The sequence below is a fragment of the Caretta caretta genome, chromosome 1, assembly GCF_965140235.1.
Source record: "Caretta caretta isolate rCarCar2 chromosome 1, rCarCar1.hap1, whole genome shotgun sequence".
Taxonomy (NCBI): Eukaryota; Metazoa; Chordata; order Testudines; family Cheloniidae; genus Caretta; species Caretta caretta.
In genome coordinates, this window is record NC_134206.1 from 355,401,689 (window position 1) to 355,425,753 (window position 24,065).

At 47.8% G+C, this 24,065-nt stretch overlaps 1 protein-coding gene across 3 annotated transcripts in view; it reads right to left on the reverse strand.

Moving 5' to 3' along the window:
* Positions 1-22,272, reverse strand: part of GOLGB1 (golgin B1) — a 119,738-nt gene extending 97,466 nt beyond the window's left edge. For all 3 annotated transcript variants that reach the window (XM_048819070.2, XM_048819155.2, XM_075124641.1), the window contains exons 1-4: positions 22,145-22,272; positions 8,955-9,051; positions 8,130-8,276; positions 7,460-7,615 (exon numbers count right to left, since the gene is read on the reverse strand). In XM_048819070.2, coding sequence (XP_048675027.2) covers positions 7,460-7,615; positions 8,130-8,276; positions 8,955-9,044 — 393 coding nt within the window. In that variant the 5' untranslated portion in view covers positions 9,045-9,051; positions 22,145-22,272. The remainder of the gene's footprint in view (positions 1-7,459; positions 7,616-8,129; positions 8,277-8,954; positions 9,052-22,144) is intronic.
* Positions 22,273-24,065: the final 1,793 nt, after the last annotated feature.

The following is a 24,065-nucleotide window of genomic DNA, read 5'->3' on the forward strand; positions in this document are numbered from 1 at the left end:
CCCCACCTGATATCCTCTTCCAGGTTGTCTGTGGACCACTGATAACTACTCTCTAGGAACCAGGATTTAAATTCTGAAGGATTATTTCCCAGAGACCCCCCCTACCACTTGGGGCTCTTGGCTTCAGCCTCACAGGAGGCGCCAGGACTCCTACAGGTTTAAAAATATTTACTGGAACTCCTCTGGTGGGTTCCAGCTAGGTACAGTTTTCCAACCAGTTATGCACCCACCATATAGTGCTCCATCAAGGTTGTATTTCCCTAGTTTGTGTATGAGAAGGTCATGTGAGATAGTATCAAAAGCCTTACCAAAGTCAAAATATACCACATCTGCCGCTTCCACAAGGCCTGTGTTAAAGAAAGCTACTAGGTTGCTTTGATATAATTTGTTCTTGACAAATCCATGCGGTTACCCAGAAGATAATAAGGTGATAAGTGTCTGCAAATTGATTGCTTAATTATTTGCTCCATTATCTTTCCTGGTACTGAAGTTAAACTGTTAAGTCTGTAATTCCCCGGGTTGTTCTTATTCCCCTCTTTATAGATTAGCAGTATATTTGCTCTTTTCCAGTCCTCTGGAATATCACCCATCTTCCACAGAACTACAAACTAATGGTAGCTTAGGTACCAATGATCAGGACTTGATCACATTTATAATGTGTAAATAAAATAAAGTCTAGACCAGTGTAGAAGGGAGCCACTCTGGCTCGGAAAGGGATAAAAGCTGGCCCTTTTAGAGAGGCAGCCGCAGGTGTGGCCACACCCAATTAGGGTCCAGCTGGCCCTGATAAAAGGGTTGGGAGCTAGGCAGGGGGAGTCTCACTCCAGTGGTGGAGTGGGAAGGACCTGGCTGCTGGCTAGAGAAGGGTATCTCAAACAGAGTAGTGCTGGGGAAGGATAGGCAGAGCTGGGGAGCTCTGGACAGGCAAGTCCGAGGCTGAGGCCAGGCTAAAAGGGCCTATGGTGGTACTGAGGCAGAAGCGGTGCAGCCAGACCAGGAAACGGCAGCAGGTCCAAACACCCTTACCAATAATGAGCAGCCATTTCAGACTACAGTTTGCCTCTGAGAAAAGGGACTAGATGAAGACCTGCAGTCGGTCACTGAGGCAAGGTGGGCTTTGGGGAATTGGGGTTCCCCAGGGAGAGGAGGATCCCTGAGTGTGGGGGCACTGCTGTGGGGCAGTACTCCAGAGAAGGGGCACCGCGGGCCAGGAGGGACACGGGGCCTGGACTCAAGGGTGGTACCTGAAGAAAGGAAGAAGCAGGCAGCAGCAAGGGAGACACTGGCCAGCAGGGGGCGCTCTGAAGCTGGAAGATCTAATTCCTAGACCAACCAGCAGGAGGCGCTGGGCCGGTGAGTGCTCTGCCGTGCTACATATGGTGGAGAATGCAGGTATAATCGGTCACCCCTGATACAAAGGGAAGGAGAAGGACTGGGAATAATTGTCTGGAGGGAACTAGAGATAGGGACGATGGATCCCGGTTATGCGGAGGTGTTCTTTGCACCGTTCCAGGCTGGGCTCCAGAGTCAGGTCCCTGGAGGAACGGGGCAGTCTGACAGCACAAGAGGCTTGAGAGATTTGTGCATGAGGTCAGGGAAACTCAGCAGAGGCATTGTGAGGCGCAGTGAACCCTGCAGGAACAGTTGGGGGAGCTGGCAGAGGAATAGCAGGCCCTGGTAAAATTCCTCAGAAGGGAGTTTCGGAGGAGCTGTGGAGAAGGACGTGAGAAGCCGAGTGCCAGGGCCAGGAGGCCTGTGGCGGAGCACAAGGCTTGCTACGCGGGCGGGCGGCATGGACATTTAAAAAGGGATTGTCCCTATCGGGATGGGGGCAGGGCGCCTCACCCAGAGCAGGGAAAGGGGCAAGTTCCTAAGACAACCCGCCTGGTGAGGAGAACCAGAGGGCGACGGATATGTTGGGCCTGTGGATGAAAAGGACACCTGCAGGGGGAATGCCCAGGCAGGTGGACCCCAGCAAGAACAAGGTCAGCTCCAAGACTACTACACTGGGCAGCACAGCATGGGGAGGAGGTGACCAGCCCTCTGTGGAGAAAGAAGTGGTTCGGGACAATTTAGAAAAGCTGGACAAGCACAAGTCCATGGGGCCGGATGCGCTGCATCTGAGAGTGCTAAAGGAGTTGGCGGATGTGACTGCAGAGCCATTGGCCATTATCTCTGAAAACTCATGGCGATCGGGGGAAGTCCCGGATGACTGGAAAAAGGCTAATGTAGTGCCCATCTTTAAAAAAGGGAAGGAGGATGATCTTGGGAACTACAGGCCAGTCAGGACTGATCCCCAACTAAATCATCCCAGCCAGGGCTTTGTCAAGCCTGACCTTAAAAACTTCTAAGGAAGGAGATTCCACCACCTCCCTAGGTAACGCATTCCAGTGTTTCACCACCCTCCTAGTGAAAAAGTTTTTCCTAATATCCAACCTAAACTTCCCCCACTGCAACTTGAGACCATTACTCCTTGTTCTGTCACCTGCCACCACTGAGAACAGTCTAGAGCCATCCTCTTTCGAACCCACTTTCAGGTAGTTGAAAGCAGCTATCAAATCCACCCTCATTCTTCTCTTCCGCAGACTAAACAATCCCAGTTCCCTCAGCCTCTCCTCATAAGTCATGTGTTCCAGTCCCCTAATCACTTTTGTTGCCCTCCGCTGGACTCTTTCCAATTTTTCCACATCCTTCTGTAGTGTAAAAAGAAAAGGAGTACTTGTGGCACCTTGCCACAAGTACTCCTTTTCTTTTTGCGAATACAGACTAACACGGCTGTTACTCTGAAACCTGTCATTCTTGTAGTGTGGGGCCCAAAACTGGACACAGTACTCCAGATGAGGCCTCACCAATGTGGAATAGAGGGGAACGATCATGTCCCTCGATCGGCTGGCAATGCCACTACATATACATCCCAAATGCCATTGGCCTTCTTGGCAACAGGGGCACACTGTTGACTCATATCCAGCTTCTCGTCCACTGTCACCCCAGGTCCTTTTCTGCAGAACTGCTGCCGAGCCATTCGGTCCCTAGTTTGTAGCGGTGCATGGGATTCTTCCGTCCTAAGTGCAGGACTCTGCACTTGTCCTTGTTGAGCCTCATCAGATTTCTTTTGGCCCAATCCTCCAATTTGTCTATGGCCCTCTGTATCCTATCCCTACCCTCCAGCGTATCTACCTCTCCTCCCAGTTTAGTGTCATCTGCAAACTTGCTGAGGGTGCAATCCACACCATCCTCCAGATCATTTATGAAGATACTGAACAAAACCAGCCCGAGGACCGACCCTTGGTGCACTCCACTTGATACCGGCTGCCAACTAGACATGGAGCCATTGATCGCTACCCGTTGAGCCCGACAATCTAACCAACTTTCTATCCACTTTATCATCCATTCATCCAGCCCATACTTCTTTAACTTGCTGGCAAGAATACTGTGGGAGACCGTGTCAAAAGCTTTGCTAAAGTCAAGGAACAACACGTCCACCGCTTTCCCCTCATCCACAGAGCCAGTTATCTCGTCACAGAAGGCAAATAGATTAGTCAGGCATGACTTGCCCTTGGTGAATCCATGCTGACTGTTCCTGATCACTTTCCTCTCCCCTAAGTGCTTCAGAATTGAAGTGTCCTTCAGCCAATGCAGCCTCACAGCTGTTTGGTCAGAGAACAGACCATTCCCATCAAATGGGAGGTCTTGGATGGAGGTCTGCATCTCCTGGGAGAGTCTGGTGGTTTGAAGCCAGGAGCTGTGCCTCATCACCACTGCGGATACTACCACCTTGGCTGTAGAGTCTGCCGCATCCCACGCCATTTGCAGGGAGCACCGGGTCATTGAAGTGCCTTCCTGCACCAGAGTATCAAACTCTTGGGCCAAGTCCTGCAGAAGGGATTCCTTAAACTTACAGAAGGAGTCCCATAAAGTTGTAACAGCCCAAGAGGGCCTAGTGATTTGCCACCCAAAACTGTAAACTGGCGGTGGAATAAATTTTTCTCCCAAACAAGTCCAGTCATTTGGCCTCTTTATTTTTCGGGGTCGAGCTGGACTGACCCTGCTTTTCCTTTCTGTTGGCCACCAAGACCACCAGTGAGCTGGGGGCGAGGGTGGGTGTACAGATTATCAAAACTTTTGGCTGGTACAAAGTATTTCTTTTCGGCCTGTTTTGAGGTGGGAGGGATGGAGTAAGAGATTTGCCAGGTGGACTTGGCAATTTTGAGGACCCCGTCATGCACCGGTAGTGTGTCGGGGTAGAGGCTGAAATACGGTGTCTGTTGGCTCAGCCATGTCCTCCACTTCCACGCCCAAGTTCTTGGCCGCTCAACGAAGCAGGGCCCAGTGGTCCTTAAAGTCATCCAGCAGACTGGCCCTAGAGGGACCTGCAACCGCCTAGTCTGGGGACGAAGACGAGGACTGCACTGCAGGTGGCGGGCCCTGGTCCTCCTCCTCCACAGGGGAGGGTGTCTTAGGAGTGGTTACAACCTCTTCAGCCTCGGTCTCTGGACATTTTTCCTATACCGAGCCCAGTGCCATTGGTGCCTGCAGCTGCTGCTCCAAGGCAGAGGCCAACAAGTGGAGCGATGGCTGCATAGCCATGACCAGAACTCCCCAGGCGTTCCAACAAGGCCACTGCACAGGCCATTGACCTGGCTGCCACTGCGCTGGTGCTGCGGTCTCGGTCACCCAGTCATAGATTCATACAAGATTAGGGTTGGAAGAGACCTCAGGAGGTCATCTAGTCCAATCCCCTGCTAAAAGCAGGGCCAACACCAACTAAATCATCCCAGCCAGGGCTTTGTCAAGCCAGGCCTTAAAAACCTCTAAGGAAGGAGATTCCACTACCTCCCTAGATAACCCATTCCAGTGTCTCACCACCCTCCTAGTGAAATAGCGTTTCCTAATACCCAACCTAGACCTCCCCCACTGCAACTTGAGACCATTGCTTCTTGTTCCGTCATCTGCCACCCCTGAGAACAGCTGAGCTCCATCCTCTTTGGAATCCCCCCTTCAGGTAGTTGAAAGCTGCTATTAAATCCCCTCCACACACACTCTACTCTTCTGCAGACTAAATAAGCCCAGTTCCCTCAGCCTCTCCTTGTAAGTCATGTGCCCCAGCCCCCTGATCATTTTTGTTGCCCTCCGCTCTCTCCAATTTGTCCACATCCTTTCTGTAGTGTGGGGCCCAAAACTGGACGCAATACTCCAGATGTGGCCTCACCAGTGCCAAATAGGGGGGAATAATCACTTCCCTCGATCTGCTGGCAATGTTCTCACTAATGCAGCCCAGTATGCCAGTTATGCCATTGGGTTCTAGATGAGGGGTTAAACCTTCCCTCAGTACCACAGGAACTGCCTTCCGGAGTCCACGGAGGGGCTGTGGAAACTTGGGTCTGCTTCGAGACCACGGATAATGGTGACTGGTGCCTAGTATGGTACTGGTAGCATGGAGACCAGTGTTGGTACTGGGGAGACCGGGGGTGGGACAGAGAATGCTCCCACAAGTAAGCAACCTGGATCAGCGACAAGACGGTGATCACATAAGTATAAAAACTATTAACTCAGCAATAACAATAGCTATATTGTAGGCTAAAACTCCTGTACCTATGACCTCAGAACCTATTTAGGTCAAGGTATAGTTATCTTAAAACAGGAAGCACTCTCAAATTACTGGCTGACATCTGGGTTCTACCAAGAAAAATTACTGTCTTCCACCCCTGAAACTATGATGCTTACATGTTTTTGTTTAATATCTTCATAAATGATCTGGAGGATGATGTGGATTGCACCCTCAGCAAGTCTGCAGATGACACTAAACTGGGAGGAAAGGTAGATACGCCGAAAGGTAGGGATAGGATACAGAGGGACCTAGACAAATTGGAGGATTGGGCCAAAAGAAATATGTTGAGGTTCAACAAGGACAAGTGCAGAGTCCTGCACTTAGGACGGAAGAATCCCATGCACCGCTACAAACTAGGGACTGAATAGCTCGGCAGCAGTTCTGCAGAAAAGGACCTATGGGTGACAGTGGACGAGAAGCTGGATACGAGTCAGCAGTGTGCCCTTGTTGCCAAGAAGGCAAATGGCATTTTGGGATGAATACGTAGGGGCATTGCCAGCAGATCGAGGGACGTGATCGTTCCCCTCTATTCAGCATTGGTGAGGCCTCATCTGGAATACTGTGTCCAGTTTGGGGCCCCACACTACAAGAAGGATGTTGAAAAATTGGAAAGAGTCCAGCGGAGGGCAACAAAAATGATTAGGGGACTGGAACACATGAGTTATGAGGAGAGGCTGAGGAAACTGGGGATGTGTAGTCTACAGAAGAGAAGAATGAGGGGGGATTTGATAGCTGCTTTCAACTACCTGAAAGGGGGTTCCAAAGAGGATGGCTCTAGACTGTTCTCAGTGGTAGCAGGTGACAGAACAAGGAGTAATGGTCTCAAGTTGCAGTGGGGGAGATTTAGGTTGGATATTAGGAAAAACTTTTTCACTAGGAGGGTGGTGAAACACTGGAATGCGTTACCTAGGGAGGTGATGGAATCTCCTTCCTTAGAAGTTTTTAAGGTCAGGCTTGACAAAGCCCTGGCTGGGATGATTTAATTAGGGATTGGTCCTGCTTTGAGCAGGGGGTTGGACTAGATGACCTCCTGAGGTCCCTTCCAACCCTGATATTCTATGTTGAATTTCCCACAATGAGATATGAAAAAACACATCCGTCTTTGTGGAGTTTCTACCTAACCCCTGTCAGCTAGGGGTTGGCTAATTTATCTCTATTTTTTATCCAGTCTAATGTAACTGTGGATATTCTTGTACACATGTCTATAATCCTTTATTAATCTTAAACATTTGGCCTCAATCTTGTGGCAACGAGTTCCATAAGCTAAATATGAGCTAGTAAAAAAATACTTCTAATCAGTTTAAATGTATTGCCTTTCAGTTTCATTGATGTCCCCTTGCTCTTGCATCTCTGTCAACCATGCTTCCTCTGTTCCTATTTGATGGAAACCCACAGTTCAGATGAAAGATATAAGGTTTTTTGTCCAGAAGAATAGGCAATTCATGTAGAAATAGCAATAGGGCACACATAAGGCATGCAAAGGGAAGCAGGCAGGTAAGTGGCTTGCAGAGATCACAGCTAACCCTCTGAGGGCATCCACACTATGAAGAACCAGGCCAGACTCTGGCTCCCACAGAGTAGCCATATTCCTGTTGGAGTGTTTCTAATAGCAGGCACTGTGCCTCTAGGGTCAGAGTATTCAGAGAGAAAAGAGGTCATTTAAAAAGTGGATCATGAATAGCAGGAGACATCAGGAACTTAATTGCTCTCCAAAAGCAAGAATACTACAATCACAGGAACCTACCCCGAGAGGAAAGGGAACCTAGCAGCTCATTGGCGTATTCCAACATCTCTTAGCACCCAGATTCTCAGTACATGCTAGAGCTTTTCCTAAAACCATATCTTTCCCACCTTCCTGTGATGCAGCTGCTCTTCTGGCAGGCTTTTTGCAGGCAACACTGACCCCTGCTCTGTCAGCTCCTCAATGCGTTTATTCAGAGCTGCCAGCTTGGCTTTGGCCTGCAGCTTCAGCTTCTTCAACTTAGCATCTGCAGCCTCCCTCTCCTCCTGTGGAAGAAAAGATGCAAAGACTGTACTCAAGGTTCTATTGCACCATCCACAGGAAATTAATTTGCCCTGAAGCCGCCAGCTTGCAGTGTTAGGAATGTCAAACAGAATTAAGTGTCTCCACATCAGAAAGGAGACCCCAAAGAAGCCAGAGACTGAACTCCACAGAAAACAGTAGTAGCAGCATCTCAGGGTATGTCTACATTGCAATTTAATGCCTTTTTGGCCCTTGCCAGCTGACTCCAGCTCACAGGGCTCAGGCTAAGGGGCTGGTTAATTGCGGTGTAGATATTTGGGCTTCCAGTGGAGCCCGGGCTCTAGGACCCTGCAACGTGGAAGTGTCCCAGAGCCCAAGCTCCAGCCAGAGCCCAAATGTCCACACTGTAATTAACTAGCCCCTTAGCCCAAGCCCCGTGAGTCCAAGTCAGCTGGTACGGGCCAGACCCGGATGTCAAATTGCAGTGTAGACATACCTTCAGCCTTACTCCCAGACCCCTTGTGGAAGGAATGGTACCTTGAGTTCAACTTCTTTCTGCTGGAGCTGGGCATCCTTCTCTCGGACCAAATCCTTCAGCTGGACAGCCAGCTGCTCTGTGTGGGCCAGACGCTCCAGTATACCTTTGGGCATCTCCTCCCTGCTCTCCATTCCTGGCTCCGACACCTAGAGAAGGTCAAACAGACACTCTGGAAAAAGTACCTCACTAAAACTAATTCCAAGACCACAGCATAGTGCCCAGAGGGAGACCCGCAACTCTGTTTTTATGTGTTACAGCCTAGCCTAAATGCAGCTCCTCACAAACTTTCCACTTAGTCTAATGAACTAGACTTCGCCAGCTGAAATCAGGAGGAAAGTTCCAGATACTCTCAAAGAATATTAAAAGGAGCATCTCTGCTGTAACAGGACATCAGCAAACTTGAAAGACTTTACACAGCAGAGATACCACTGCTCCCTATGCCATCCACTGCCCCTACAGCCAGAGTGCAACATGAGAGCAGGTCCCCATGTGATTCAGTAGTCCCATTCCTCTTATGGAGGATGGTCAGCTCTCCAAAACTCTTCCAGAAACCCCTAGCTCACTTCAACTCTAGCTCCTTTCCCAGCTCTCAAGTTGATCTCATAGGCTGAAGAGATCATACGGTTCTGCACTGCAGCAGCACTGACTGAAAGGAAGATGCCATAAATGCAAAGCGAGTGGCAGAGGTGAGGGCCACAAGTTGGGTGAGGTGCAAGGTGACAGGAATCAGGAGACAGTTATTCACAACACTCTAGTGCCTCGGACACCCTGAACCAGCTCTGAGCAGCAACAATGATAGTTCTGGAATGAGAGAGCATACTCACAGTGGCAGAGGACTCAACTTGTGCATCACTTCCATCCCCCGACAGCTCCTGCAGAACAGTGTTTGCTAACCCTGATAAGCGGCTCAGCATCTCAGGCCTGCAGCAAAACAACATAAAAAGAAAGACTTTAGGTAAGGGGCAAAAGAACGAGGGAAAGGAAGTGCATCTCCCTACTGATCTCCAGTACCATGCAACAACGAACATTTCTTCCCTACTGATAAAGCAGATGCCAAAGTAAACCCCAAGAAGTAAATAACTTTTATGCTGTGGCTAAGAGGGGTAATTCAGACCCTGGCTGTATAAGCAGGGGAATACAGAGTAGGAGTAGGGAGGTATTCTTTCCAATGTATAAGTGAGACAAAAAATGAACTACAAGAATGATGCAATATCTGAAAAACCTGACTTACAGGAGAGACTAAAGAAGTGCAGAGTATGCCCATACTACAAGTGCTTCAGCTGCAGCACTGCTAGCTACAGTGATCCACACATTCACGACCTCCAGGCTTGTGACCTACAGGAACGAAGCCATATACCCTGCAAAAACTTCCACCTAGCACTAATATAGCAGCATACGCATTTAGTGACTGAAGTTGTTGAGAAAACATTACCGCAGTGCTCTGATCTTTACACGGACGCCTCCAGTAGGAACGGGTTAGTATCCCTATTCTCAGAGTGGCGAAATGACCGTGCTTCACTCTTCTAGCCTATAGAATATCCAGACCTTGCAACCATCTGTCTTTGAATAGGAAAAATGTCATGTGCATCATACTTTGGTTACAGGGCACGTTAGGCCGGCTTTCCTCACTATGTGTGAAGTGGGGGCCACTTTGGCAAAAACCTTCAATGTGAGAGCCACATGGGATGGGGCTGAAGGTTTGGCGCATTGAGAGGTGGCCCAGAGTAGGGCAGAGGGTGGAGCGCAGGGGTGAGGGCTCTAGGGTGGAGCTGTGGATGACAGGTTTGGGGTGCGGGATGTGGGGATGAGGGCCGCGGGGGTGAGGGCCAGGGATGAGGGATTCAATGTGCAGGAGGGGGCTCAGGGCTGGGGCAGAGGGTTGGGATGTGGGAGAGAGAGGAAGACTCTGGCTGGGGGCGCAGGATCTGGGGTGGGGCCAGGGATGAGGAGTTTGGGGTAAAGGCAGGCTGCCCCGGGGCTGGGGCCAGAGGACTCCCCCCAACCCTCTCCCTGCTGGCAGGCAGCACGGGAGCTCTGGAGCCGGGGGAGAGGCCCACACCAGCCCTGCAAGCCCCAACTTACTCCCCTCCCCAGTTCCCACCCACCTCCTCTCTCCTCTCCAGATTACAAACAGGCATTATGGGGTCACAACCCCCTTGCTCTTCCCATACTGCTAAACTGGAGGGGAGCCCCAGGAAGTGGTGGCTGCAGTATGGATAAGGTTGAGACTGCTTCATTAGGCATCCACTGTAACAGGAGAAACATTATGGTAGGGCATATATTTGGGTGCTACAGACACAAAGACCTGGGATCGAACTCAGGTCTAGGCAAGTTTAAAGTCTTTTGAGTTCACTTTTAAAATATATTTAAATTCTCCCTGAAATCTCAGTACTTCTGTGACACCTACAAGTGAGTCCGTAATATTCACAATAGTCACTTACTCTTGATCTTTTTCAGTAATAAAAAAAATGTACCTAGATGTCCCAACAAAGATCAGGGCCCTGTGGCACTAAGTGCAATGCAAACACATAGCAAAGCCAATAATTAACCCCAAATAGCTTTCAATCTAAAAAGGCAAAGTAGACAAATGGTGGAACAAAGGAAATATCTGTTATTCCCATGTAACATATGAAGAACTGAGACACAGGGACCAAGTGCCTTGCCCAAGGTCACATAGGGAGTTTGCAGCTGAGCCAGGAACTGAACTTAGATTTCCAGAACCTCAGTCTAGTGCCTTAACCAGTATGAATGAATGAATATTTAACTAAAACTACTACTATGTGCCTAAATTAAGGTTATGTCTACACTTAAAATGCTGCACTGCACCACTGTAGCACTTCAGTGTAGACACTCACTATAGCGATGGGAAGGGTTCTCCACCTCCCCAAAAGGCAGCAGTTAGGATGACAGAAGAATTCTTCTATTAACCTAACGCTGTCTACACTGGGGGTTATGTCAGCATAGCTATGTCTCTTATGAGTGTGGATTTCACACCCCTAAGAGCAGAGCTATGTTGATGTATGTTTTCAGCACAGACCAGCCCTGAGTCACAGTATAATTATGTTGGTATAATACCCATCGTCCTCCTCCCACTGGTAGGCTCCTCACTTGCTTTATCCCAGTTTACATTTAGACTATCAGTTGTTTGGGGCAGGCGCAAGGGCAGTCTCTCCCTAGGTTTACCGTAAACTGCTCAGCATACTTCTGGGTACTTTATTATAATGAACAACATTCATTTGAGAGATTCTTGTGGATGATGAGGTATTTCTTGTTGTTTAAACTGATCATCTTCCAGGATGGCAGATTTTAGAGTTCTCTGCTGCACTCTGTGGCAGAGAGCACATATAAGAGAAGCATTCCTTTGAGATCATTGGCCAAATTCTCCACTGGTATAATCAAGTCAATGTCAACATTTATGTCAACCATTAATTTAGATCCATACCTTCAAAGTAGATAACCGTGCCACAGAAACAGATGGCCACTGCAAAGAGGAAACATTTCTATCACCTAAAGTCTTCTGTTAATGTAGGGGTGAAGGAAAGGAGCAACTCACATGGTTTCTTATTATTGTCACATTGTTACTGTATCAAAAGGCCTGATAATGCAGTTCTGGAAATACTTACTGAGTAAAGTGACCGTATTTTCAAAATAAATAAAAGGGACACTTATGGTAACATTTTTAGGGGGTTGAAATATACAAAAGACAAAGTAAATTTAAAAAAAAATTCTTATGGTGTCACTATTGCCAGCTTCTTAGTCAGCGATAAAGGCATGTGTCTTGGACTGGAGGATTTTAACATGGGATAAAATTTTCAAACGTGCTTAAGTAACTTAAGACCTAAATCCAATGGGACCAAACATTTTTCTTCACTCCAAACATTGTTCAAACTGAACACTCCTTTCACTGGACTATTTTTCCTCTGACAAACACTCAGCAAATTCTACTCAGTGCAGCAATTCATTTTTATCAATGAACCCTAACAATGGAATTGGTTCATTACTAGATGAAAATTGCAGTGTGACAGTGCATCCCATATTCTTCATAGAAATATTATTATATGATTATGGCATAACTATGATGTATTTTATATAGGATAGGTCATGTGAGATATCATTGAAAAGGTTATGATTTACTGAATATTATTATCCTATTTGTATGCATGTACCATTTTTGTATCTGAAGTTAGGAATGCTGACTGTGTATCTGTATTTCATGTAGTTACTCCAGGGCAACGCCCACTAGGCAAAAGCCTGTCAGTCTAGATAGCTGGCTGGGAAGGGCCCATTCAAGTCAATGGACCATTAGGGAGAACAATAAGTCTTAGAAGAAGAAAAGAAGTACGTGTGGCACCTTAGAGACTAACAAATTTATTTCAGCATAAGCTTTCGTGAGCTACATCCGATGAAGTGAGCTGTAGCTCACGAAAGCTTATGCTCAAATAAATTTATTAGTTTCTAAGGTGCCACAAATACTCCTTTTCTTTTTGGGGATACAGACTAACACGGCTGCTACTCTGAAACCTGTCTTAGAAGAAGCTAATCTCCCACCGGGGAGCCTTCCTGAGGATGCTACAAACAACCTCCAAGTCATGGCTGCTATGAGACTACAGATCACCCAGTACTGGACTCCAGTACTTGGAATACCAGTGTTTTTCCACTGAAAGGTGTGGGAACCAAGGTTGGAGACAAAGGGTTCTCGCCATAAGCAAACGCTATTTAAGGCAGGCAGTGACATCATCGTGGGTCTTCACTGCCTCCCCGTCCAAAGGAGACTCTTGAAAACATCTGAGGAACAAGGACTGGACTGGACTGGACGGGGGGGGAGAGAGGGAGTGCAGGACCCAGGTTAAAAGGAAATTTTAGCCTGTGAAAGGAACACCTGAGGTTTTTAAGCTGCAAGCTGAACTTGCTTGCCTCTTAAGAGCCTGCAGCCTGCTTGAATCAACAATTAGGGTGAGACTTTGCTACTTATATCCAATCTCTTTCGTATATTAAGCTTAGATTGCATTTTTGTTTATTTGCGAGGTAATCTGCTATTACTTATAATCACTTAAAATCTATCTTTTGTAGTTAATTTTTTTGTTTTATCACAAACCAGTGTGTGGGAGTCATAACTTGGGACAAAAAGCTGTTGTATATGCCCTCTCCACATTGAGGGAGGGGGCAAATTTCATGAGCTTATGCTGTACATATCTCTGTGCAGTGCAAGACAGTATAATTTTGGGTTTACACCCCAGAAGGGTGTGCTCTTGAGCAGCTGGGCAATTCCTTAGTCCCATGCAGAGCTGATCACAGCAGCCTGTAAGTACAGCAGCTGGGTGTGTCCCCTACCTGTGTGAATGCTAGTGAAAGAGCAAGCTTGGAGAACGTGGCAATTTATCACAGCAGCGCAGGGTGAGAGGGACCCCAGGCTGGTGGGTCGGGGGGCTCAGTGGTACCCCAGTTCCAGGTGGCACCCATCACAGGTAACATTGTCAATAGTACTGCAAAAAAGGCACAAGTGTTCAATATATATTTCTGCTTGGTATCTGCGGAAAAATATGTAATCATATATGATGCAGAAACACTTTCTATTCCAATAATAACTTGGGAAGATGTTAAACAGCAGCTACTAAAGCTAGACATTTTTAGATCTGCAGGTCCAGATAACTAGCATCCAAGAATTTTTAAAAAGCTGGCCGAGGTGCTATATTTTCAATAACACTTGGAACGCAGGGGAAGTTTTAGAAGACTGGAAGAAAACTAGAGATGCTCCAATAGTTAAAGAGGCTAAACAGGATGACCTGAGTGATTGATTATATGTCTGTAAGCCGGACATCAATCCCAGACAAAATAATGGAACAGCTAATACAAGACTCGATTACATAAGAATTAAAGGAGTGTTATATAATTAATGCCAATCATCACAGGTTTATGGAAAATAGATGCTGTCAAACTTGAGTTTTTTTTCTATGAGATTACAAGTTTGGTTGATAAAAGGTAGAGTGTTGATATAACACTTAGACTTCAGTAAGACTGACATGGTACTGCTTGATATTTCTATGAAGAAACTAAAACCATACAAAATTAACATGGCTTATATTATACATATTACAGACTGGCTGACATGTCCCCAAATGTAACTGTAAATGGGGAATCATCAATGAGAGAGTGTGTTTCTAGTGTGGTCCCGCATGGATTGATTCTTGGCCCTACACCAGAGCCGTAACCAGGGCAGGGTGAGTAGGACAGTCGCCCAAGACGCAAAGGCTCGGAGGTGGGAAAATGATGAAAACATGGCAGGGGGTGCAAATATGCTTGCTCGCCCTGGGCACTAAAATGCTTAGAAGGGCTCTGCCCTTCACTATTTAACATTTCGATCAGTGACCTGGAAGAAAACAAAGTCATCACTGATAAAGTTTGCAGAGGACACAGATTGATGGAGTGGTAAATAAAGAAGAGGACAGGTTGCTGATACAGACCAGTGCAGATCACTTGGTAAACAATGTAAGTTTTAATAACAGCCAAAAGTAAATGTATTCATCTAGGAAAAAAGAAAGTAGGCTATACTTACAGGATGAGTGACTCTAACCTGGGAATCAGTAACTCTGAAAAAGATTTGGGGGTCCTGGTGAATCATCAGCTGAACATGAGTTCCCAGTGCAATGCTGTGGCCAAAACATGAGAGTTATCAGATAGCTGCATTACCTGCTATTAAATCTCTTTGACAGAAGACTGATATTCTTGTTTCATGACTGTGATAACTTGGAAACCACAAACCAAGAGAAATCTCATGGCTGGTGAATCTTGCCCACATGCTCAGGGTTCAGCTGATTGCCATATTTGTGGTACGGAGGGAATTTTCCTCTGGGGCAGATTGGAAGAGGCCCTGGGGGGTTTTCACCTTCCTCTGTAGCATGGGGCATGGGTCACTTGCTGGAGGATTCTCTTTAAACCATGATTTGAGGACTTCAATAGCTCAGACATAGGTGAGAGGTTTATTGCAGGAGTGGGTGGGTAAGATTCTGTGGCCTGCATTGTGCAGGAGGTCAGACTAGATGATCATAATGGTCCCTTCTGACCTTAATATCTATGAGAACTTTTTTTACAAAATAGAATTAAGCTGCTTTGAGAATGTCTGTGGTTCTGGAAAGATTTAGCAAGCAGAGAACTGAGATACTGGAGAGCAATATGGAGGGTGGGACGAAGCATTTAGGTACCATATTTGAAAGGAAAGGAAATACTTGAGATGATAGAACACCTTTGGTATTCCAGTAGAATACAATCATAGAAGATTAGGGTTGGAAGAGACCTCAGGAGGTCATCTAGTCCAAACCCCTGCTTAAAGCAGGACCAACCCCAACTAAATCATCCCAGCCAGGGCTTTCTCAAGCTGGGCCTTAAAAACCTCTAAGGATGGAGATTCCACCACCTCCCTAGGTAATCCATTCCAGCCCTTCACCACCCTCCTAGTGCAATAGTTTTTCCCAATACCCAACCTAGACCTCTCCCGCTGCAACTTGAGCCCATTGCTTCTTGTTCTGTCCTCTGCCACCACTGAGAACAGCCAAGCTCCATCCTCTTTGGAACCCCCCTTCAGGTAGTGGAAGGCTGCTATCAAATCCCCACACATACACTCTTCTCTTCTGCAGACTAAATAAGCCCAGTTCCCTCAGCCTCTCCTCATAAGTCATGTGCCCCAGACCCCAAATCATTTTTGTTGCCCTCCACTAGACTCTCTCCAATTTGTCCACATCCTTTCTGTAGTGGGGGGCCCCAAAACTGGACACAATACTCCAGATGTGGCCTCACCAGTGCCAAATAGAGGGGAATAATCACTTCCCTCGATCTGCTGGCAATGCTCCTGCTAATGCAGCCCAATATGTTGTTAGCCTTCTTGGCAACAAGGGCACACATCCAGCTTCTAACCAACTGTAATCCCCAGGTCCTTTTCTGCAGAACTGCCGCTTAGCCAGTTGGTCCCCAGCCTGTAGCAGTGCATGGGATTCTTCTGTCCTAGGTGCAGGACTCTGCACTTGTCCTTGTTGAACCTCATCAGATTTCTTTTGGTCCAAACCTCCAATTTGTCTAGATCACTCTGAACCCTATCCCTACCCTCCAGCTTATCTTCCGCTCCCCACAGCTTAGTATCATGCACCCTCAGCAAGCTGGTGGAATCCATCCCATCATCCAGATCTATTAATGAAGATTTTGAACAAAACCCGCTCCAGGACCAACCCCTGGGGCACTCCACTTGATACCGGCTGCCAACTAGACATCGAGCCGTTGATCACTACCCATTGAGCCTGACGATCTAGCCAGGTTTCTATCCACCTTATAGTCATAGAATCATAGAATATCAGGGTTGGAAGGGACCCCTGAAGGTCATCTAGTCCAACCCCCTGCTCGAAGCAGGACTAATTCCCAGTTAAATCATCCCAGCCAGGGCTTTGTCAAGCCTGACCTTAAAAACCTCTAAGGAAGGAGATTCTACCACCTCCCTAGGTAACGCATTCCAGTGTTTCACCACCCTCTTAGTGAAAAAGTTTTTCCTAATATCCAATCTAAACCTCTCCCACTGCAACTTGAGACCATTACTCCTCGTTCTGTCATCTGCTACCATTGAGAACAGTCTAGAGCCATCCTCTTTGGAACCCCCTTTCAGGTAGATGAAAGCAGCTATCAAATCCCCCCTCATTCTTCTCTTCTGCAGGCTAAACAATCCCAGCTCCCTCAGCCTCTCCTCATAACTCATGTGTTCCAGACCCCTAATCATTTTTGTTGCCCTTCGCTGGACTCTCTCCAATTTATCCACATCCTTCTTGAAGTGTGGGGCCCAAAACTGGACACAGTACTCCAGATGAGGCCTCACCAATGTCGAATAGAGGGGAACGATCACGTCCCTCGATCTGCTCGCTATGCCCCTACTTATACATCCCAAAATGCCATTGGCCCTCTTGGCAACAAGGGCACACTGCTGACTCATATCCAGCTTCTCGTCCACTGTCACCCCTAGGTCCTTTTCCGCAGAACTGCTACCTAGCTATTCGGTCCCTAGTCTGTAGCTGTGCATTGGGTTCTTCCGTCCTAAGTGCAGGACCCTGCACTTATCCTTATTGAACCTCATCAGATTTCTTTTGGCCCAATCCTCCAATTTGTCTAGGTCCTTCTGTATCCTATCCCTCCCCTCCAGCGTATCTACCACTCCTCCCAGTTTAGTATCATCCGCAAATTTGCTGAGAGTGCAATCCACACCAGTCTCCAGATCATTTATGAAGATATTGAACAAAACCGGCCCCAGGACCGACCCTTGGGGCACTCCACTTGATACCGGCTGCCAACTAGACATGGAGCCATTGATCACTACCCGTTGAGCCCGACAATCTAGCCAGCTTTCTACCCACCTTATAGTGCATTCATCCAGCCCATACTTCCTTAACTTGCTGACAAGAATACTGTGGGAGACCGTGTCAAAAGCTTTGCTAAAGTCAAGAAACAATACATCCACTGCTTTCCCTTCATCCACAGAACCAGTAATCTCATCATAAAAGGCGATTAGATTAGTCAGGCATGACCTTCCCTTGGTGAATCCATGCTGGCTGTTCCTGATCACTTTCCTCTCATGCAAGTGCTTCAGGATTGATTCTTTGAGGACCTGCTCCATGATTTTTCCAGGGACTGAGGTGAGGCTGACTGGCCTGTAGTTCCCTGGATCATCCTTCTTCTCTTTTTTAAAGATTGGCACTACATTAGCCTTTTTCCAGGCATCCGGGACTTCCCCCGTTCGCCACGAGTTTTCAAAGATAATGGCCAATGGCTCTGCAATCACAGCCGCCAACTCCTTTAGCACTCTCGGATGCAACTCGTCCGGCCCCATGGACTTGTGCACGTCCAGCTTTTCTAAATAGTCCCTAACCACCTCTATCTCCACAGAGGGCTAGCCATCTCTTCCCCATTTTGTGATGCCCAGCGCAGCAGTCTGGAAGCTGACCTTGTTAGTGAAAACAGAGGCAAAAAAAGCATTGAGTACATTAGCTTTTTCCACATCCTCTGTCACTAGGTTGCCTCCCTCATTCAGTAAGGGGCCCACACTTTCCTTGGCTTTCTTCTTGTTGCCAACATACCTGAAGAAACCCTTCTTGTTACTCCATTAATCCAATCATACTTTTTAAAGTTGCTGGCAAGAATACTGTGGGAGACTATATCAAAAGCTTTGCTAAAGTCAAGATATAGCATGTCCACTGCTCTCCCCATATCCACAGAGCTAGTTATCTCATCATAGAAGGCAATCAGGTTGGTCAGGCATGACTTGCCCTTGGTGAATCCATGTTGACTGTTCCTGATCACCTTCTTCTCCTCCAAGTGCTTCAAAAATAGAGTGTAGTGTTTTAATTTAACCTGTTAAATAGAAGAAGGGAATGGAAAGAACAGGAACTCTCACACACACTTTCAAAGTGGAAGTTACTGAGAACTTAAGGAGGTGGGTAAGTTTTGAGTTAGATTCACAGAAAAAGTAACAATCATTGCTTAATAAATTGATAGCTGGAAGAAATTCAGCTACAATGCCCTCACATGCACTGGATTTGGTGCATATTTTTAATGGAGGGCAAGGTGCTAGTTTATCTCAAATGCATAGTAGTTAGGCCTTTGCTTGAGATTACTGGTATTACAGAAGCACCTAGAGGCCTCAATATGCAAGATGCTGCACAGATGTGAAGTAGAAGGATTTGCACAAAAACTAAGTTTATTATCTAGGTTTAAGGCAAGACACAATAGGTGGATGATACAAACAGACTGAAGGCAGGAAGGAGAAGGAAGGAAGATAGGGCAACTGTGAAACAATCAAGTTACAGTTTCTTAGATTCATAGATTCCAAGGCCAAAAGGGACCATTGTGATCGTCTTGTCAGACTTCCTGCATAACACAGGCCAGAGAACTTCCCCAAAATATTTGCTAGGGCATGTGTTTTAGACAAACATCCAATTATAATTTTTAAATTGTCAGTGATGGATAATCCACTCCAACTCTTGGTAAATTGTTCCAATGGTTAATTACTCTCATCATTAAAAATTTACACCTTATTTCCAGTCTCAGTGTGTCTAGCTTCAACTTCCAGCTATAGGATCATGTTATACCATTCTCTGCTAAACTGAAGACCCCATTATTAAATATTTGTTGCCCAAGTAGACACTTACAGACTATAAGCAAGTTACCCCTTAATCTTCTCTTTGTTAAGCTAAACAGATTGAGCTCTTTGAATCTATCACTATAAGGCATGTTTTCTAATCCTTTAAACATTTTTGTGGCTCTTCTCTAACCCCTCTCCTATATATCAACATCCTTCTTGAATTGTGGGCACCAGAACTGCACACAGCATTCCAGCAGTTATGCCAGTGCCAAATACAGAGGTAAAATAACCGCTCTATACTCCTACTAAAGAGTCTCCTGTTTATGCATCTGAGGATTGCATTAGCCCTTTTGACCACAACATTGCAGTGCGAGGTCATATTCAGTTGATTATCCACCATGACACCATAATGTTTTTCAGCCACTGCTTTCCAGGAGAGAGTCCCCCATCCTGTAAGTGTGGCCTACATTCTGTTCTTGTATCAGATATCAGAGGGCTAGCCGTGTTAGTCTGGATCTGTAAAAGCAGCAAAGAGTCCTGTGGCACCTTATAGACTAACAGACGTATTGGAGCATAAGCTTATACATTTGTTAGTCTATAAGTGTAAGTGTAAATCTATAGGGTGCCACAGGACTCTTTGCCATTCTGTTCTTAGATGTACACATTTACATTTAGCTGTATTAAAACGCATATTGTTTGCTTACTTCCAGTTTTCCAAGCAAGCTAGATCGCGTTGAATCAGTCCTCTTCATTATTTACCACTCCCCTAATTTGTGTCATCTGCAAACTTTTAATCAGAGATGATTTTATGTTTTCTTCCAACTCACTGATAAAAATGTTTAAAAGCACAAGGCCAAGAACCGATCCACATGAGACCCCACTCAGAACACACCTGCTTGATAATAATTCTCCATCTACAATTACATTTTGAGACCTATCAGTTAGTCAGTTTTTAATCCATTTAATGTGTGCCATGTTAATTTTATCATTCTATTTTTTTCTAATCAAAATATTGTGCAGTATCAAGTCAAGGTTGAACAGTAGTTGCAGCTCACCATCTACCTAGCCAGTGTGATCTCATGATTGCCCTGTCAATAACATGCTCTTTTTGGGTAAGATTATGAGAAGTGATGGGAAGGTAACTCTTACATTATCTGGAGCCCTCAGATTTCCTTGACCTGCCTCAATACAAAGTCCAGCTTAGGTTCAATATTGAAACTGCACTTGTCCCACTGGCTGAAATTCTCCTCTTATGATGGGCAAAGGTTAGGTGTCCCCAATAAGCCTGCAAGGCCCATAGGTAGTCTTTGATATGTTGAAAGCTGATACCAGGGCGCTGTGTGGAATCCAGTAGGATTTCAGGCTAAGAACTGATTTAACAATATGAGAGCAGATGCCTTTGAGGATTAGATTGTTGAGAAGAGTTTTTCATATTACTTCCTTCTTCCTATCAGCATCGCCTCACATCTTTTGTCCGGGTTCAACATTTCAGGCTTTATCATTTCAAAGGAAGGCAGCATGCACTTTGGGGGGGGGGGGGGAGAAGAGGGTAACTACATTCTTGTAAATGATAGGTGCAAAGCTGATCCCTGTGTCTGGGGTTGGTGAGTGCAGCAAATGGTGAAGGATCAGAAAAGACCCCAAAAAAATTCTTCCTCTGGAACTAAATTGTCTGAATTGCTTCTAATTAGAGCACTTGCAGCTTCAACTGAACAAACACAGCAGGAGATTTTAGTTAGATTAAATTCAACTGTACTGGAATTATAGTAATTTCAAAATGCAATTTGGCTGCTAGAAAATCTCTCTCTAAACTCTGAGGTCAAAGGTTCTCAGACTTTATCATAGCAGGTACCACAGTTTAATAGACTACTTGTGACTCAACACTTCCCTTCCCATTCACGATTTTATAACATCTACAGCAATTGTTTACACAGTGACAGTAAAAAAAAAGTGTGACTTAAAAGTGGGGTTTAGATTAGCTTTTTTCCAATAAAAGCAAAAAAAATTTCCTACATTTGCTCTTCCTTTCAATCCTCATGACCTATGCCAAACTTTGCTACTCTTTCTTTCTTACTCTTTCCCCCCACACCGTTCAAACACTTTTCCTTGCTACTCAGTTCCCTTCCCCCTTGCAGACGGTCAGTTTGTGTCGCTGAAAGCCGCTGGTTTCTTCTCCTAGGTAGCAGTGAGCCCGCGGCTCCTCCTCTCCAGCTACCTTTTTACACGCCTCCAGGCTCTTCCCTGCCGCGAAGCGAGAAGCAGCAGCGCCCCGAGATCAGGCAGCGCCCTGCGGAGGCTCAGAGAACCGGAAACACGGAGAGACGGAACAAAGGTCATTATTTCAGCAGCGACCCAAAGCTGCTTGGGGAAATGGTTCCTATTGGGCAGAGCCCCCCCCTCGGCCGGCCGGCGGGGGCCCGGGGCAGAGCCCCCCCCTCGGCCGGCCGGCGGGGGCCCGGGGCAGAGCCCCCCCCTCGGCCGGCCGGCGGGGGCCCGGGGCAGAGCCCCCCCCTCGGCCGGCCGGCGGGGGCCCGGGGCAGAGCCCCCCCCTCGGCCGGCCGGCGGGGGCCCGGGGCAGAGCCCCCCCCTCGGCCGGCCGGCGGGGGCCCGGGGCAGAGCCCCCCCCTCGGCCGGCCGGCGGGGGCCCGGGGCAGAGCCCCCCCCTCGGCCGGCCGGCGGGGGCCCGGGGCAGAGCCCCCCCCTCGGCCGGCCGGCGGGGGCCCGGGGCAGAGCCCCCCCCTCGGCCGGCCGGCGGGGGCCCGGGGCAGAGCCCCCCCCTCGGCCGGCCGGCGGGGGCCCGGGGCAGGCTCCTCTCACTGGCGGTCCGTGCAGGCCTCGGGGCCCGCCTGAGGTCGGACTCTGCTCAGGGCCCCACCCGCCCTTACCCCGAGCCCAGCCCCCGCTCACCTGCGCCGGGAGCCCGGTCTCCCCCGCGTTCACCCAACTCCGGTAGCGCCCCCGGTTCCGACCTTAGCTGCCAAGCGCCGCCCCCAGCCACATCAGCACCGGAACACACCACAGCGACTTCCGGCTTCACCTCCCCTCCCGCCTCCGAATTGGACTAGCCGGTCACCCGCGCGGAGCGACGGACACAGCCACCTGCCAATCACAATGAGGAGTTTGAGACGTTGCTAGGGTTACAGTCACACAAGGCATGAAATCGCCAATCACAAGAGGGATTGAGGGGATCCGCCCAATAACAACAGAACAGCCAATCAGCAGACATAGCTGCTTCGGTGTGACAGTCGGCCTGGCCGCGGGAGGTGCTAAGCTGCAGCCGCGGGGAGAGGGAGGTCTGTGTGGCCGGGCCCTGCCACAGGTCTCCCATGGGCTCGGAGCTGAGTGCCACTTACCACCCCTGCCCGCCACGCCCCGCACCCCGGCGCAGGTGACGCTACCAACAAGCCGGTTCTGGAGCCCAGCCGCTGGCAGGGGCGGACCGCAGGCGCAGGACACCAGCCTGGTGCTGGGACCGTCGTGGTGCGGCCGGACGACACCAGAAGGCCAAAGCAGAGTTGCTGCAGGGTGAACTGACGGTAGCCAAGTGCCAGGGGGCCCGAAAAACACCCAGACTCGTCAAGTACACACTGAAGCACAACTTGACCTAGTGCAGCTTTGCTGTTGGGAGTCAGCAGCAGCGGGTCATGCTGGCAAGCGCCGTCAACAGTCCAGTCACTCGGTTCGCGGTGAATCACCATATGGATCTTGAGGCACAAAGGCTGAGTCGTAAACACCAGACGGTTCAGTGGGCACAGACTAATTCCTTCCTTAATATCGAGCTACGTATGCATTCAGTTAGGAAAGGACTGCCATTCGTCCATTGGCCTTTTTACCCACACACACTCACAAGATGTAATACTGTTGTCAGTGTCCTCTTTGGTCCCGAAAGACAACAACATAAGGCTGAAAGCCAGTCAGTGCATAGAGCCTGGCACATCTTCCAGAGAGTAAAGACAGCACTACAAACTGTTACTATTGGAAGGTTTGGGACTGCGGGGACCTCGTGGGATCTATAGGGCTGGATTAGTGGGGAAAAAGGGAGGGACAGAGTGAATCAGTGAGGAGGCTAGAGGGGCAGCTAGTGAAGGGCAGGCTCAATAGAGGGGAGTCACCAGAGGGTTTCCCTTCATAAATTCTCAGAAATGTAGGACTGGAAGGGACCTTCAGAAGTCATCAAGTCCAGCCCCCTGCACTGAGGCAGGACCAAGTAAAACTGTCCAATCTGTTCCTAAAATACTCCAATTACATGGATTCCACAACCTCCCTAGGAAGCTTGTTCCGCTACTTAACTATCTTTATAGTTAGAAAGATTTTCCTAGTAGCGAACATAAATCTTTCTTGCTGCAGATTAAGCCAGTGATGTTCAGTGGACAACCCTTGGGCCAAATGTGGCCTGCCAAGGCTTCGTGGGTGGCCTGCCAGCTTGCCTTAAAAAATAATGTTTATAATTAAATTCATCGCCTGGGGCTAACAGCCCAAGCCCCAGCACCCAGGGCTGAAATCGAAGAAAGGGTGCCATAATACAAGTTCGGGTAGTGATCAATGGCTCAATATCTAGTTGGCAGCTGGTTTCAAGTGGAGTGCCCCAGGGGTTGGTGCCATTTTTTAAAGGCCAACCCTAGATTCTCACAAACAAACCAAGGAAATACAACCTAGATGGAGCTTCTATAAGGTGGGTGCAAAACTGGTTGGAAAATTGTTCCCAGAGAGTAGTTATCAGTGGTTCACAGTAATGCTGGAAGGGCATAACAAGCGGGGTCCCGCAGGGATCGGTTCTGGGTCTGGTTGTGTTCAGTATCTTCATCAATGATTTAGATAATGGCATAGA